Source organism: Lynx canadensis, chromosome B3 (assembly GCF_007474595.2).
Source record: "Lynx canadensis isolate LIC74 chromosome B3, mLynCan4.pri.v2, whole genome shotgun sequence".
Lineage (NCBI taxonomy): Eukaryota > Metazoa > Chordata > Mammalia > Carnivora > Felidae > Lynx > Lynx canadensis.
The window spans coordinates 98,480,912-98,497,975 of record NC_044308.2 but is presented as its reverse complement, the minus strand read 5'-3'; the positions used below and the strand labels follow the sequence as shown (position 1 = coordinate 98,497,975).

General features: G+C 40.6%; 1 protein-coding gene across 1 annotated transcript in view; it reads left to right on the top strand.

The window, feature by feature from the left end:
• PYGL (glycogen phosphorylase L) overlaps positions 1-17,064 on the top strand; it is a 45,021-nt gene that overhangs the window by 8,248 nt on the left and 19,709 nt on the right. The window contains exons 4-7 of the mRNA XM_030319084.1: positions 3,081-3,184; positions 12,019-12,150; positions 15,933-16,044; positions 16,513-16,595. Of these exons, the coding sequence (XP_030174944.1) occupies positions 3,081-3,184; positions 12,019-12,150; positions 15,933-16,044; positions 16,513-16,595 (431 nt within the window). The remainder of the gene's footprint in view (positions 1-3,080; positions 3,185-12,018; positions 12,151-15,932; positions 16,045-16,512; positions 16,596-17,064) is intronic.

Genomic DNA, 17,064 nt, shown 5'->3' with positions numbered 1-17,064 from the left:
TCTGTAGGAGGAGTGCAAGGTGTGAGCTGGTTATAGATGGATTTGTTTTTGAGTTTGCACTATGGTTTGATCAGTTCTACACAAATAGTAGAGAAGGGAACTTGAACAAAAGAGACATTGCTTAAACCCCTTAGAGACATTGCTTAAAACCCCAAAGTTAACCAGCTCCTTCCTGTGTGCTGAAGGGTTTCCAAAGTGGCCCCTTTACCTCACAGTTATCTGTCCATAGCTGCTCGAATCCCATACTTGTGAGGTATGACCTCAGTTGTTTAACCATTGTGTTGTTGTCTTATGTACTTGACAGTTCGCTTTTTGACTGACTAGTAGGCAGTGATACACTTGTTATATTTTTGGTATGATTTAGTTCATTAATATCTTTTTTTTTTTGTTTGGACGCAATTTGAGTGCTTTATCCAGGAAATGGTTTTTCAACGAATGTAAAAGAAAACATTTAAAAAATACTAACTCCATTAAATTAAAGATATGCTTCCCTATGACCAAGCAATTCAACTTCCTGATATTTACTCTAAAGATATGCTCAAACAGGTACACAGGAGGCATGTGAAAAAATTATTACGGTATTGTTTATTAAGGCAACATATTAGAAATAACCTAATGTCCATTGATATAAGAGTAAGTATTAGAACATGTACATTGCAGTAAAAAAAAACACGCAGTAAAAATATTACAGTAAAAAAATAAAAACAGTAAAATTGATCTGTATATACTTCTCTGGGTAGACCTCTCAGGGGGAAGGAGAAAAACCCCAAGTGACATTAAAAGTAACACAGTGTGATACTATTTATGTTTTTTAAAAATTAAATATTTTCTGGGGCACCTGGGTGGCTTAGTTGGTTAAGCTCCTGACTCTTGATTTCAGCTCAGGTCATCTGATCTTAACGGTTCTTGAGTTCAAGCCCCTTATCTGGCTCTGTGTTAACAGTACAGACGCTGCTTGGGATTCTCTCTCTCTCTCTTTCTCAAAAATAAATAAACATTAAAAAAATAAATATTTTCTGTAAGTATATGTATAAATTCATAGGGAAAAAAGTCTGGAGTTTGAAATATTCCCTCTGATCTTTCCTAGAGAAGAGTGCAAAATAGAGGGTACTAATGCCATCTGTAATGTTTCAATGTTTTTTTACAATGAGGTTGTATTGTGAAATTTATTTTTTTATTTTTTTAATGTTTATTTATATTTGCAAGAGAAAGAGAGTCGAGGAGGGGCAGAGAGAGAGGGAGAGAGAATCCCAAGCAGGCTCTACTCTGTCAGCGCAGAGCCTGACGCAGGGCTTGATCTCATGAACCATGTGATCATGACCTGAGCCAAAATCGAGAGTCGGATGCTTAACTGACTGAGCCACCCAGGCACTGCTTATTTTTTTATTTTAATTCTAGTATAATTAACATACAATGTACATGTGAAATTTAAATTGAGTAATAAAAATGTACCATCATACATGTATGTATCAGATTGTGCTCTATGAAAAATAATCTATTTCTTCATTTTCAGAAATGATTTTACTCTTAATTTTACACACACTTTCAAATTATGGGAAATCCATTTGTGTGTATTTTGTAGCATTTAATCCTTACTACATTAGTTGCAGTGTTCGTTAATACTGCTATTAGTATTAGAGATACTTACTACCTTATAAAGTCAACCATTGGACAATTTAGTAGGCTTTCCATGGGGCTATAGGAAGACCCGCAGAACCAGTGGCATATTCATCTAAGAATGACAACCAGCCTGCCTTTCATGTGAAGCCCCAGGCCTATTTGTTGGCTGAGTTAACCCCACTCTGTGCCTGACATTAATGACCTTGCTCCTGATAAGGAGATAAGGTCAAAGAATGAAGTAGTGAATGAGGCTTGAATAATTCTCATTAGATAGCCTCATTTTTACCTGACTGAAAAGGTTGGGGCCCCATTCTGGTCAAGCTCTAAGAATAATTTGAGAGTGACCCAGGAAAAGACAAGTGGCCACAGCTCTGAGAGAGCAGAAACTGGGGGAGAGTCAGGCTACATGAACATAGGGACTAGAAGACCACTGTGATGTTACAGTAACTTGAAGGTGTTGACCTTTGGCTTTTGTGGATTCTCCATTTTAGGGCCCCACCATGACCCTAACTCAGTCCATTTCTGTTTGATCTACAAATGTTCTTTTCAAAAGGTTTTAGATCCTATTGTACATTTCCTCATTCTCTGTATATTTCTCAGTTCAAATTCCTGAGAGGGACAATCAGATTAGTGTAACCCCCCAGGTTGCTCCTGGCCACAACATAGATCCCTACTCAGTCTTTTGATTGGCTGCTTTGGATCAGGGTTCTGTCATTAATGTTCTTAGCCACAAGTAACAGAAAATCTAGCAAAAATTTGTTCAACCAACAAGGACATGTGTTGTCAGTAAACAAGGACTCCAGGAGTTGGGCCGTCCCAAGATTAGTTCAACAGCATGATTCTGTCAGATCTTTGTGGTTCTTTTGGCTTTCCTCTCATGGAAAAAAAAAAAAAAAAAAAATGGCAGGGGCAAAGAAATCTTTCACTGCATCTTGCAGATTTCCTAGCACCTCTCATTAGATTGTAGGTCATTGTGTGCCCATGATTGGCTTAGAAGCTTAGACCAAAGCAAGATTCGTTTCCTGGCCCAGCCTCCCTGAAGCATATGGCCACCTGATATCTGAACAACATTGGAATTCCACTAGCCAGAAAGAGAGGCTACCACAGATGTCCAGCTAGTTGTTTAGATGGTAACATGTGAATTATACTCTCCTGGGGCCGTCTTTTCAAGTAGGGGCCGTAGAGACAGCTTCCCTTAGAAAGGGTAGTGTGAGTGACAGACACAATAATGGATATATCTAAGGCAGGCCATCTTCTTTATCTGTTCTCAAAAAAAATGCCAACAATTTTAAAATGTTATTTTTAAAAAATTGAATACCCACTGCACAGCTGTCTCTGTGCTTTAAAATACAAATGTGTTTTAGAGAAAATGTCTTTTGGCTGCCGTGTTTTTTAAAGAAAGACGAAATTTGGACTAACCTTGATGACTCTGTTTTTTGCCTGTATTCTCTTTAATTTAGCCTGCTTCTTGGATTCCATGGCAACCTTGGGACTTGCAGCCTATGGATATGGCATCCGATACGAATATGGAATCTTTAATCAGAAGATCCGAGATGGATGGCAGGTATGTGAGCCATCTTTCAAAATTTTGTTATTAAAAATACTTTTCCTTCATAGTATTCTGGGTGATTTATAATGTACAGACAATTAATATAAAGCTTTTAGTAAAGCATTTATCTGGCATTTAATTGACATCACTGAAAACTATCAGTCTTCCCCCTTTGGGATGTGAGTTCCCTAAGAGCAGAGAGCCTACCAATATCATTCAGCACCAGATCCATAAGCACCTCACATAGTACCTGACTCATGAGAATACTCTGAAAATATTTATCATTGACACCTGAATGTGGACCACCTACAACGTACGATGTCTATTCTCTGCAGCATGCAAGATGGAGGAATACATTTTTTGACTTATGATCTTCCCCTGTAATTCTTGATGGTGGGAAGCATGTGCCCATTTTATAGGTGAGGAGACAGACTTTTTTTAATGTTGATTTATTTTGAGAGAGAGCAAGGTGGGGGGGAGCGGGGGGGGTGGGGCAGGGTGGGAGCAGAAAGAGAGAGAGAGAGAGAGAGAGAGAGAGAATCCCAAGCAGGCTCCTCATTGTCAGCACAGAGCCCCACACAGGATTCCAACTCACAAACCATGAGATCCTGAGCCAACCTGGCCAAACCTGAGCCAAAATCAAGAGTCAGGTGCTTAACCGACTCAGCCACCCAGTTGCCCTGAGAAAACTGAGACTCTTAAGTAGCGTTACCTCAGATCACACTGCTGGCAAACATGGGTCTGTATCCCCAGATTTTCTCTACACTCAGTCTTGCTCTCCTTAATATGTTTATCATATAAGATAGATGAGTTCATTGTTCTAATTTTTTATAAGATGCAAGCAGGCAATTTTATAACTATTAAATCAAATAAATCTGGCACATATTTAATACATGTAATTATAGTGCTCCACAGACATGTGCACAAATAGTCCATACAAATGACTGACTCTCATTTGATTTTTTTTTTTTAATTTTTTTTTTCAACGTTTATTTATTTTTGGGACAGAGAGAGACAGAGCATGAACGGGGGAGGGGCAGAGAGAGAGGGAGACACAGAATCGGAAACAGGCTCCAGGCTTTGAGCCATCAGCCCAGAGCCCGACGCGGGGCTCGAACTCACGGACCGCAAGATCGTGACCTGGCTGAAGTCAGACGCTTAACCGACTGCGCCACCCAGGCGCCCCAACTCTCATTTGATTTTTATATAACTAAACTGGATTCTTGGGTGCTAGTTTCTTTTATCTTTGGTAATTCTTTGAGCCTGCAATCAGCCCTGGTGTGGACAGTCTTTCTGATGCTAAGTGTGATTTAGGCTTTCTCTCTTCCTATCTTTTTCCCCTACACGCACATCATTGACAAAAAGATGCTGAATTTCACTAAATTCAAAAAGCCCACATTCTCAGAGCCCCTCCCACACTTCCATGAGTCAGTCTGAGGACGGAGTGCTCAGAGTTGGATGGGGGGACCTCGGCTGGAGCTAATCCCAAGGGAGAGGAAGGATGAGAATAAGCTTAGTGTCAGTGCCATTCTCTCTCCCTCCCTCAGTATTTTGACACTCTGAGCCAAGGAAGAAGGAACTAAAAGGTTTGCATGTGAGGAGAGAATGCACCAAGGAAAAAGTCTCAGAAGGAGACTATTGGGAACATATTGAAAGACACATATTGAAAGACACACTTCCAAATTTTGTTAAGGACCAGTGTATCTTAGGTGTCCCTAAATAATTTTTTTAATGTTTTATTTATTTGAGAGAGAGAAAGAGAGACGGAGCACAAGCAGGATACACAGAATCTGAAGCAAGCTCCAGGCTCTGAGCTGTCAGTACAGAGCCCAATGAGGGGCTCAAACTCAAAAACCGTGAGATCATGACCTGAGCCAAAGTCGGTCGCTCAACCAACTGAGCTACCCAGGCGCCCCTTAGCTATCCCTAAAGGAATTAGGAGGCAGCATTGTGTGGAAAAAAACCATTAAGACCATAACTGAGATCTAATTTCTAATCTGAGCCTAATTGCTACTCATTACACTTATGAGTTGTGTTGCTTTGATTAGGTTCCCTGACCTCTCTGATCCTCAGTTTTCTCACCTATAAAATGGAGATACCAGCTTCATGAAACTATTATGAAGATATCTACAATGTCTGGCACACAAATAGGCACTCAAAAAAGTGATAATTTTGCCTAAGAAAAAGAGGATAATTTAACAAATTGTGGTATTGTATAATATTAATATAGTTATTAATATATTTTGATTAATTTTAATAAAATGGGAGATTATTTATGTTAGTTGAAAAAAGGAGGTGTGGAATCATATGGATTTTCAAAAGAAGCCAAAAAGATAAAGAAAAAATACTAAGAAAAAATACATCAAAGCTTCAACAGTGATTATCTCTGGGAGATACGATTACAGGTCACTTTTAATTTTTTTTTTTTTCAACGTTTATTTATTTTTGGGACAGAGAGAGACAGAGCATGAACGGGGGAGGGGCAAAGAGAGAGGGAGACACAGAATCGGAAGCAGGCTCCAGGCTCTGGGCCATCATCAGCCCAGAGCCCGACGCGGGGCTCAAACTCACGGACCGCGAGATCGTACAGGTCACTTTTAGTATCCTACATTCGCTCTTCAATATGACTCATATTTCACAAGACGTGTGTATTTTATAATCATAAAAGTTAGAAAACAAAATAACAGGCTCCCTTCCACAGTGAAGTAATCTAGAGTTACACTGTGAGAAGCCTAGTTTAACAGGCATTTCTAGCGTGACCAACATTTTGATACAACCCGACCAAGCAATACATAGTACCCAGTCTCAGTCTTTGAGAGTATGTGTGGCATGCATTATACCTCAGAATAAGGATTTCCTTTCTTACCTCTTTACTGTTCTGTGAACAATTTAAGAGAAACTCAGCACATCAGTCTCAAAAATTTTTTGCAAGTGCCTTTTCCCCAGGATTTTATGTAAGTTCACTGTTTTAAAACCATACCTACTACCTTTGCTACTTTTTTTTTTTAAGTTTTTATTAGGTGTTCTTTTTTTTTTATTATATGAAATTTATTGTCAAATTAGTTTCCATACAACACCCAGTGCTCATCCCAAAAGATGCCCTCTTCAATGTACCTTTGCTGCTTTTTTTTTTTTAACGTTTATTTATTTTTGAGACAGAGAGAGACAGAGCATGAGTGGGGGAGGGTCAGAGAGAGAGGGAGACACAGAATCCGAAACAGGCTCCAGGCTCCGAGCGGTCAGCACAGAGCCTTTGCTGCTTTTAAATGGCCTTTATTCTAGAACACGTTCCCTTTCTCTCCTATCAGATCCAGGAAGCTTATATTTCTAGTGTTCATGAGAAAGAGACACTACATGACTTTTGCAAGTCTCCAAAGCTGACCTTGCTAGCCATCATCACTACTCTCACTATGACTTGAAACTGAGTCAGAAAAACTCATAATTATATTTACCATATCCATTGTTTACTGTGATGGGATTTTAAAGGGCAAACATAAAATACATCGTACCATTAAAAAAGAAGCTATTTCTATTTAAAAAAAAAAAAGTATCTTCCAGGAAAGCCTATCTTTTGAAGGTATGGGCATGCCCCCACACACCTCAGCTACATCATTGCTCCTGCAGTGGAGAAGGCTGAAGAAAATGGCACACACTGGGAAGATTTTTAAAGGTTAATGAACTTCTAGTTTTTGAAGTCTCTTCAAGGAACATTTGCAGTACTAAAGTGTTCATTGTGAATACCCTAAAGAAAATAATTTGATTTATTGATTTATTTTTATTTTAGAAAGAGAAAGAAAGTACAAGAGCAGGGGAGAGGAGCTGAGGGAGAGAGAGAGACAGACAGAGAAAGAAATCTTCAGCAGGCTCCATGCTCAGTGTGGAGACCCTAGAGGGACTGTCCCACAACCCTGGGATCATGACCTGAACCAAAATCAAGAGTCAGACATGCTCAACCACCCGAGCCACCCAGAAACCCCAGGAAAGTAATTTTATTGCCAAAATTCTTGACTTACCTTAAACTCTAATGGGGATCATTGAAACTTTATCAGTAATAGTCTTGAATGAAAATAATTGGCCCCTGGGAGGAAGGAGGGAAAGACAACTGGAACAGCCTCACATTAAAGTTTAACAGTCCCATACCAAAGCTCGGAGTAGAAAGGTGCTCACAGTAGGTATCTCAGAGTTGAATCAACCCTTCTCTCTCTTAGAACGTGTGCCACGCCTGCTTTAAGTAGTCACGCACAATTCACATTGCCCAGCAAAATTCTAGTTACCACTGTTGAATTTGTGGTGCCCCCATAAACAGTTTTCAATTTATTGTACCATCAGAAAACAAAGTTTGTTGGCTCACTAGTTCTTCATGTCCCATGTGTCCCAGTCGACGGGGAAAGCCTTTCTTACAATCCAGTCACTAACAGAGCTCCCTGAGCTGACCTCTGCTCCCATGCTGGCTGGAACACAGAAGCCATTGCGTCATTCCTCTAGGAAGATGCCAAGTCGAGGCTGTGCCCCCTCCTCACCACCCCACCCCCTGACAGGAGCACCGCTCCTTCCTCCACAGACCCACACTTTCTTTGTCTCCGCTCTCTTTGATCCCGCGTGTTCAGATCCAGCAGCCCACTTGGATGTAAATGAAAGCTCTTCTATCTTGCCCCTGCCCTTCACATGACTCAGCATGTCGGTGCGTTCAGGGGTCACTGGCTACATGGAAATCTAAATTTACAGACCAGTTTGTTGATTCATTGGAAGAAAGCAAGGTAGAGAAGAGGTTTATCACCATTCTGCAGCTTCTGAGGGTTTAGTGGGGGTGGTGGCCGCAGTTCCCCTTTTCTCCTCTGATCTGTTCAGACCAGCCTGTGCTTATGAAATGTTGGCCAATTTACCTTAAAAACAAGATTTGTGAAACTGAGGGAATAATTAACCGGTTCCTTACCAAATCAGGAAGAGGTTCGAGACAAAGAACAGCAAGCCAGGAGTTCTGTCTTCCTACATAACTTGTTAACCCAGTGGAGTTGAAATCAGCCATTATTCAGGGAAAAGTTAAAAAGACCAACATTTGATGGCATTACGAGTAATCTGCTGACTGGTGCCTTGTCACCTCGTATTCTCTCAAAAGAGCAAATGCAGCCTCTGACTTGCTTTGCTCAGCAGTGGGCCAGTGGTGACGAGCCCAGAGTTCATCTCTTCCGAGAGCTTCATGCTGCATTTCTCAGCAGAAGATACATTGTCAGCTCTCCTATACATAGATTTTTGAGGAAAGCTGTTTCTGCCTCATTGTCCCATTTTGTTTAATGACTTCAGGTGGGTTTTACAACCGTCTCCAGTGCTGAAATGAGGTTTCTTCCTGTTACAGGAAGCAGTGTTCACACTGACCAGTGTTTGAAAACCCCCAACCTGCCCTTGCCTAAATGCAGCATAAAGTGTTTTGTAAGTCAGGATGTTTTGATCCTTTGTGGATGTATTCATTTATTTGTGTAGCATTTCTAGCTATCAACACAAGCTAATGGACTCTAACTTAACCAGCTTATCAGCTGCTAAAATTCAACTGTTTCCTTGTTAAATTTTTACTTCATTTTTTGATATTCTCTTCTGACTAGAATAAGCGGAAGTCTAAATTCTGAGTTGCAGTTACTGACTTTGTATCACCACATAGCTCCTGGTTGCACCATGGAGCCCCAGGACACATGTTAAAAATGCAGAATTTCAGGGGCGCCTGGGTGGATCATTCGGTTCAGTGTCCGACATCAGCTCAGGTCATGATCTCGAGGTCCGTGAGTTCGAGCCCGGGGGAGCTGACAGCTCAGAGCCTGGAGCCTGCTTCAGATTCTGTTCTCCCTCTCTCTCTGCCCCTCCCCCACTCATGCTCTGTTTCCCTCTCTGTCAAAAATAAATAAACATTAAAAACATTTTTTTTTTTTAATGCAGAATTTCAGGGGCATCTGGGTGGCTCAGCCAGTTGAGCATCTGACTTTGGCTCAGGTCATGATCACAGTTCGTGGGTTCAAGCCCTGCATCGGGCTGTGTGCTGACAGCTCAGAGCCTGGAGCCTGCTTCGGATTCTGTGTCTCTCTCTCTCTGCCTCTCCCCTGCTTGTGCTCTGTTTCTCTCTCTCTCTCTCTCTCTCTCTCTCTCTCTCTCTCTCTCTCTCTCTCAAATATAAATAAACATTAAAAGTTTAAAAAAAAATTAAGTGCAGAGTTTTATATTTTTTTTTTAATTTTTTTAAATGTTTGTTTATTTTTGAGACAGAGAAAGACAGAGCATGAACGGGAGAGGGTCAGAGAGAGAGGGAGACACAGAATCTGAAACAGGTTCCAGGCTCTGAGCTGTCAGCACAGAGCCTGACATGGGGCTCGAACTCACAGACCGCAAGATCATGACCTGAGCTGAAGTTGGACGCTTAACCGACTGAGCCACCCAGGCACCCCTTAAGTGCAGAATTTTAGACCTCCTCCCAGACTGACTGAGAATCTGCATTTTAACAAAGTTTGATTAGCTGATTAGCTCAGACCTAGCTCGAGCCTTCCCTAGGCTTCACCCTACATGTGGTGCATCTTGCCTCTAGCGTCTCTCTCACGCCCAGATCTACTACCTGCAGATGTTGTTTCTATGAGTCCCCTTTTGATTCACCATTATGCACGTACTTAGTATTAATGGGTAGCTTACTGGCTTTCTTGATACAAAGTCATAGTCAATGTTTGGCTAAATGAATGTGTATTTTCTTGTCTATCTGTTGACATCAGTGTTTATCTGTCTATCTGTTGACATCAGTATTAATGGGTAGCTTACTGACTTTCTTTATAAAGTCATAGTCAGTGTTTGAATAAATGAGTGTGTATTTTCTTGTCTATCTGTTGACATCAGTGTTTTGCCTAATACCTGAAAAGAAACTGTATTTCTTTTTCTCTACAGTGTGCCTGGGGTAGGCATTGAACTTGTATTTAGGTGAGAGTCATGAAACATCCAGCAGTCTGTCATAATTCATAAGCAAAATCTTCTTAAAATAAAGCTATATATTCTAAGAGGGGAAGGTGAGGAATCAAATAGGTAAAATATCAATATTTGGGGTAATCTCTTTGATGAGTACTTTACACTAAAATCCCTTACCCCTTCCTTTCTTGTGAAAACACAACTAAATTTTTTAATATATATATAGTATTTTAAAGGTTTCACCAATGATATCTTTACTTTAAAAATACATCCCCCCTCTCCAATGTGTTTTTTCTTGTTTGGGCATGTGTGTTGCAAACCAAAATTAATTTGATGTGCATACATACATGTCCATACATGATTTAAAATCATACAAATTATGATTTTAAAATTTCTTATAAAAAATGTGTTGTTATAAATTAACATAAACACATGGGGAAATGTTGAAATTGTCAAAAAATTCTTTACGTATCAGTAGATGTTATTTTCAAAATGAACCATAATTAATAGTTCATTATCAGATCACAATTATGAAAGGATTAAATTAAACAAAGACTACAGAATGTAATAGTGTCTTATACCTATATTGAAATAAGCTTTCTTAAGAGAATTTTCTATTAGTAGTAGTGTTTTTTTTTTTATTTTATTGTATTTATTTTTGAGATCATGAGCAAGTGGCAGGGGGGAGGGGGCAGAGAGCGCGAAGGAATCCCAAGCAGCCTCCTCAATGTCAGTGCAGAGCCCAGTGTGAGGCGTGAACTCACGAACCGTGAGATCATGACCTGAACCTAAATCAAGAATCAGATGCTTAACCAACTGAGCCACCCAGGCTCATACTACTCTATGAGTAGTATTTCTTAACTGATTCTGGGTATTCTAGGCAAAAGAATCTTGACAGAAACCATCATCTAGGACCCATCAGGTCCAGGTATCCAGTTATAAACATTCCTGGATGGCCTCCCTCTATCCCTCAAGCTGGACAATTGTATTTACAGATACTAAGACACAGGCTCTGGAACCTGCAGACCTAAGGTCAAATCTCAGCTGTACCATTTACCATCTGTGTGACAGATGTTATAATTTCCTCCTCTTTAAAAAAGGGAACATAGGGGCGCCTGGGTGGCTCAGTCAGTTAAGCGTCCGACTTCAGCTCAGGTCACGATCTCGTGGTCCGTGAGTTCGAGCCCCGCGTCGGGCTCTGGGCTGATTGCTCAGAGCCTGGAGCCTGCTTCTGATTCTGTGTCTCCCCCTCTTTCTGCCCCTCTCCCGTTCATGCTGTGTCTCTCTCTGTCTCAAAAATAAATAAACGTTAAAAAATTTTTTTTTTTTTAAATAAAAAAGGAAACATAGGGGTGCCTGGGTGGCTCATTCAGTTGGACGTCTGACTCAGGTCATGATCTCTCTGTGGGTTTGAGTCTCACATTTGGGCTGTGCTGACAGCTCAGAGCCTGCAGGTGCTTCAGATTCTGTGTCTCCCTTTCTCTCTGCCCCTCCCCTGCTCATGCTCTGTCTCTGTCTCTCTCTCTTAAAAATAAATAAATATAAAAATAAAAAAGGAAACATCATAGTTCCATCCTATAGAGTTATGCTATGAGGATTAAATGTTATGTATTAACAAGTATTATTGTTGTTAATTTAGGTAATACATTATTGTAATGTATTACCTAAATTATTGTAATGTATTACCTAAATTATTGTAATACATTAACAAAGGTGAATTGAGTTTGACAGTTCTTTCTTACGAAAAGTATTCTTGCATTGATTTAGTCAAAGATATTTTCGATTTAATTGAAGGTCCACATCTCCTGAAAAATAAATTATTTTTCAATTTTTTTTAATGTTTACTTATTAAACATTAAATAAATGCCACCCAGGCATCCCTCCTGAAAAATAAATTCTAAGCCATGTCCTTTTTGCAGGTAGAAGAGGCAGATGATTGGCTCAGGCATGGAAACCCCTGGGAGAAAGCCCGTCCTGAATTCATGCTGCCTGTGCACTTCTATGGAAAAGTAGAGCACACCAAGACTGGCACCAAATGGATCGACACCCAGGTATTCAGAGTGTCCTCATGCTGAATATTTTGTACTGTATAGCACAGTGGATATATAGCATAAAGTATAATATGTATATGATACTGATATAGTACATTGTGTTTTGAATAATTGAAGAGTATATTTTTACAAATAAATCCATTACTTCTCTTATTGAACCCACTCATTTTGGAAACAAGGGAGCTGAGACCAAGAGAGAAGTGATTTCCTCAAGATCAAGTAACTTATCAGGGTCATTTTGCAATCAGCTTCATCAGAGATTAATTGATTCTGTAATCCTAGCATGCCTAGCTCTCCAGTTTTATAAAAAGTTTTTGATGCCAAGACTAAATAAATGTAAATGTCATTCCTCACCTCATTGCCATACATTTACTTGCTACTTCTCAGGGGTAAATATTTTAAAACTAAAGTATTTATTAGGGGTGCCCGGGTGTCTCAGTCAGTTAAAGCATTCGACTTCAGCTCTGGTCATGATCTCATGGTTTGTGGGTTCAAGCCCCATGTCAAGCTCTATGCTGACAGCTCAGAGCCTGGAGCCTGCTTTGAATTCTCTGTCTCTCTTTCTCTCTGCCCCTCCCCTGCTCACACTCTGTCTCTTTCTCTCTCTCTCTCAAAATTAAATAAAACATTTTTAAAAAATTTTTTTAAACTAAAGTATTTAGAGGAATGCCAACATTTATATGTTAAGAAAAATAATACAAAATTTTACAAATCGTTATTTTGTGCAAAATCACTTCTAGAATAATAATGCTGGTGTCGATCCAAGCATACTTAATTCATGGATGGATATGGAGCATTACCATGTTGCTGACCAGTTCACTTCTCAGCACCCCCAGTGATGGTTTGTGTTTTGCTGTCTTCTTACTTCCTGATAAATAACCCCTATTACGAGACTGCATTGTCTAATCTTTGGAGGCTCCATTTGAGATATTTGCTTAATAAATATGGTCTCAGGCTGGGAACGATGTGTCACTAGCCATTCTTTAAAAGCTTAAAGGAAATGGTAAAGACCAAGTAGATATTTTTTTTTTAATTTTTTTTTTCAACGTTTATTTATTTTTGGGACAGAGAGAGACAGAGCATGAACGGGGGAGGGGCAGAGAGAGAGGGAGACACAGAATCTGAAACAGGCTCCAGGCTCTGAGCCATCAGCCCAGAGCCTGACGCGGGGCTCGAACTCACGGACCGCGAGATCGTGACCTGGCTGAAGTCGGACGCTTAACCGACTGCGCCACCCAGGCACCCCCCAAGTAGATATTTTTATTTAGCAAAACTGTGAATGAAGTTCAGTATTGTAATGCTAAATTCAGATGGTTTGTGGATTATTCTCCATGAATAAAAGCTTCATTTTATTTTAGAAGAACCAACACCCATTTTATAGTTGACTTTTTAAACTGATAATTTATTCTGCTAATCCATGTAGAGCTATTTGCAGTTCAGAAAAATAAGACTATTTAAAAATGATTTTTCTATCTGAGGATGAATTTCTTCAACATGAAATAGATTAGAAACTAAAATAGGTCATTATAGTATAATGGTATAAGGGATAAACTAATACTATAATTTCAAGATAAGTTTCTCTTTTTCTAAATTTAGTTGAACAATAGGATACAATCTAAATTGCAGTTGGTTACACATGTGATCAGGAGAGCTGCAAACAAATCAATCATTAATATGCCCAAAGAATTCACACGCGTATTTGGTATTAAACTAGCAAGTATTTGGTATATGTTTTGGTGTCTAAAAACTTCCAGTGACTTCTGACCTGTTCAAATGTATGTAGTTAACACAATCAATCCTGAAGCATTCTGTTTATACCAGGTCCCACTGTCGAGCTACCTTGTATTTACAGAGCACCTCTAAGCATTTTCATAATATATCCAGACATTCAGTTAGAAAGAATATATTTTTCTGTGCCCACAAAGGCAAGGTTATGGGGCAGGTGTAATATAAGGTGAGTTGGCCCAAACTGTGCAGCACTTTATGGATTTATGGAAGCCATCACCCAAATCAGTCCCAGGTCTGTAGCTGGTGAGGTCAGAGAGCATGACAGGCGTGGTATACACATGCTGTGGGCAGCTTCTAGGAAACTGAGCAATCCATTTCACATGTGTGTCAGCACTGGTCCTCTGGGAAGCAGACGCCAGAGAGAATTAGAAGTACAAGTGACATATTGGGGCCATTGCTAATAGTGACAGAGAGGAGGGGGCAGTTGGAGGAGGTGTGGCACCTGTGAAGAGAAAAGGGAAGAGAAGGAGGATCCTCGGGAAGAGCTCAGGTGGCTGTGTATTTTAGAGCAAGCAGCCAGGCTGGTGGGGCCTGAGATTAAAGATTGCTCTTGAGCCAAGTCCTAGCTCTCAAGCTCCGACATGATGGAAGCATCCCTAGGAAAGCACGGCCTCAGCGGCTCAAGCTCCCAGGTGGCAAGTTCTGCCTAAAGTTCTCTGAAGGGATATCTGAGTGTAGTTCCATAGCTGCCTCAATTACACTTCAAGGATCAGAGGACAAATCCTGTTTCAACCCAGATTCACTCCCATTCTGTAAACAACTTTTCCTGATGGATCACAATGTACTTTAAAAATCTCCAGAGATCTGTCTTTCCTGGTAAAAGGTATTTAAAGGAGGGTGATTTATTACTTCGAGGTCCTGGTATTCATGGAAGCATGATTGAATATATGTGATTGATACAGACTATATGGCTTCATTCACTCATAACTCACATTGAAGAGCTTTGTGTTTCGGTTTCACCCCTACCGTTGACTGTGACTGTGGGCAAGTCACTTCTCTTTCAGCCTCATTCCTGTCATGTCCAAAAAGAGTGTGTTGCACTAAGTGATCTCTAGCACCTTCAGTCCAGTCAGTCATTGCCTTTCTTTTTTTGTTTTAATATGAAATTAATTGTCAAATTAGTTTCCATACAACACCCAGTGCTCATCCCAACAGGTGCCCTCCTCAATGCCCATCACCCACTTGTCCCTCCCACCCCCCATCAACCCTCAGTTTATTCTGTTTTTAAGAGTCTCTTATGGTTTGCCTCCCTCCCTCTCTGTCATTGCCTTTCCTTAGAGCTTGACTGATGAGTCAGAATAGAAATGAGTCTTTTCCCACATAAATTTTAATTCATGTGAAACACAGTTACCTTCCTGTTCTTCTCAGTCTCAATGACTGCCACAAAGACTGAGCTACCAATTTTCCAAAGCTCACCTCTTAACACCCATCTCAGCTGATCATCAGCTGATTGGTCTCATCACCAAAATAACTCTTCTTCATGCAACTTTGAAAAATCTAGCATAGTATTTTAAATGTCATCTATAATCTAGCTGCATATGTTTCTGTTCTGTTAATTTTCACCATATTTGAAATAAGACTATTGAATTACCTACACTAAAATTGCCCTATTCCTGTTTTTAGTGAATACAGATTCACTTTGTCACTTTGCACATCACATTTTATTATTTTTAGAACAATGGCTTATTCTGAAACATGAAATATCTGCATCCACATCAAGGCAAGGGACACAAAGGGAAGGCACCATTGGCATGATACGGGGGACCATCAGTCTAGATGGTTCCAGCCACCCAGATTGCTCCAGTGGGAGGAAGCTCCACATGGTCCCTAATAACTTACCCTCCAGTCCTAGGACCCCCATCTTGGTTTAGGCCCCTCACAGTCTGAGTTGGTGATGGAGCCAGGAACAGAATCCCAGTTAACTTCCATCCCATTGTTCAGCCAACGTCCCTACACATGGGAAACTGAGCAGCTGCTTTGGTTTAATCCCACAGGTGGTCCTGGCCCTGCCATATGACACCCCGGTGCCCGGCTATATGAACAACACCGTCAACACCATGCGCCTCTGGTCTGCTCGGGCGCCAAATGACTTTAACCTCAGAGACTGTGAGTACAGACTGGGCTCTCGTGTCTGTGTGTGTATGTTTAATATTTTGATCACAGAAGCAACCAAATCAGCACCAACTCTAAAAGATGGCACAAAACAAAGATATTGGGGAGTGGGGCATAAATGGCTTCTGTATATGTGTGTGTATGCCTGTGTAGTCTTTCTGATTAATAGTATCAAATTGAGCTTGAGAGAACAGTCTTGAGTTTCTGATAGAACTCGTAAGTGGCTGAGCAGCCATTTTATGGAGCACATGCAAGGACATTTTTAAAGCAGTCCTTCTGTCTGGCCCTCTTAGACTCTCATGCAAATCACAGCAGGGAGATCTATGGAATTCCTTTTGAACTTTCAGGAATTGTAGAATCCCTACATCCACATGGCATGCAGCAAGCATCAGGTGAGGTCAAGGGGCTTCGATAACAGTGGCCGGCTTATCTGTTTATTCATTTTTCTAACCTTCCCTCCAGTTAACGTTGGAGACTACATTCAGGCTGTGCTGGACCGAAATCTGGCCGAGAACATCTCCCGCGTCCTCTATCCCAATGATAATGTGAGTGGTCAAGCTTGCTTTCCCGGTAGAAACAGAAGCAGCTTATTTCAGAAGTACCCCTTTATAGCCCGTAAAGCACATCTTCAATACTGATTTTTTTTTTCTTCAGTGCACAGTAATCTCTGTCACCTCCTGAACTGCTAGATTTCCCTTCCCCTCCCCACCAAGTAAGGAAAACAAATTTGTACATTTCATGAAATCAGAATTGGTATTTTGCCCTTGACTAGTAACCTCATGACCAGTTGGGAGGTTATGTATGTGCATTTCAAAACCAAGCCTGGATATAAAAGATGAAGGGAGCACTGGTGAAATACTGCTTCAGTTCCAAACAGAAGTTTCTTCCACAGGGTCAGGAGACCCTGGAAGTTTCCTGCCTGGCCTCTTCCCCTTGCTGACAGGCTCATCCCAGCCTTCTGCCCTCAGGCAAGGTGGGGTCTGGACCTGGGAGCAGACCCAGAAGCAAACATTT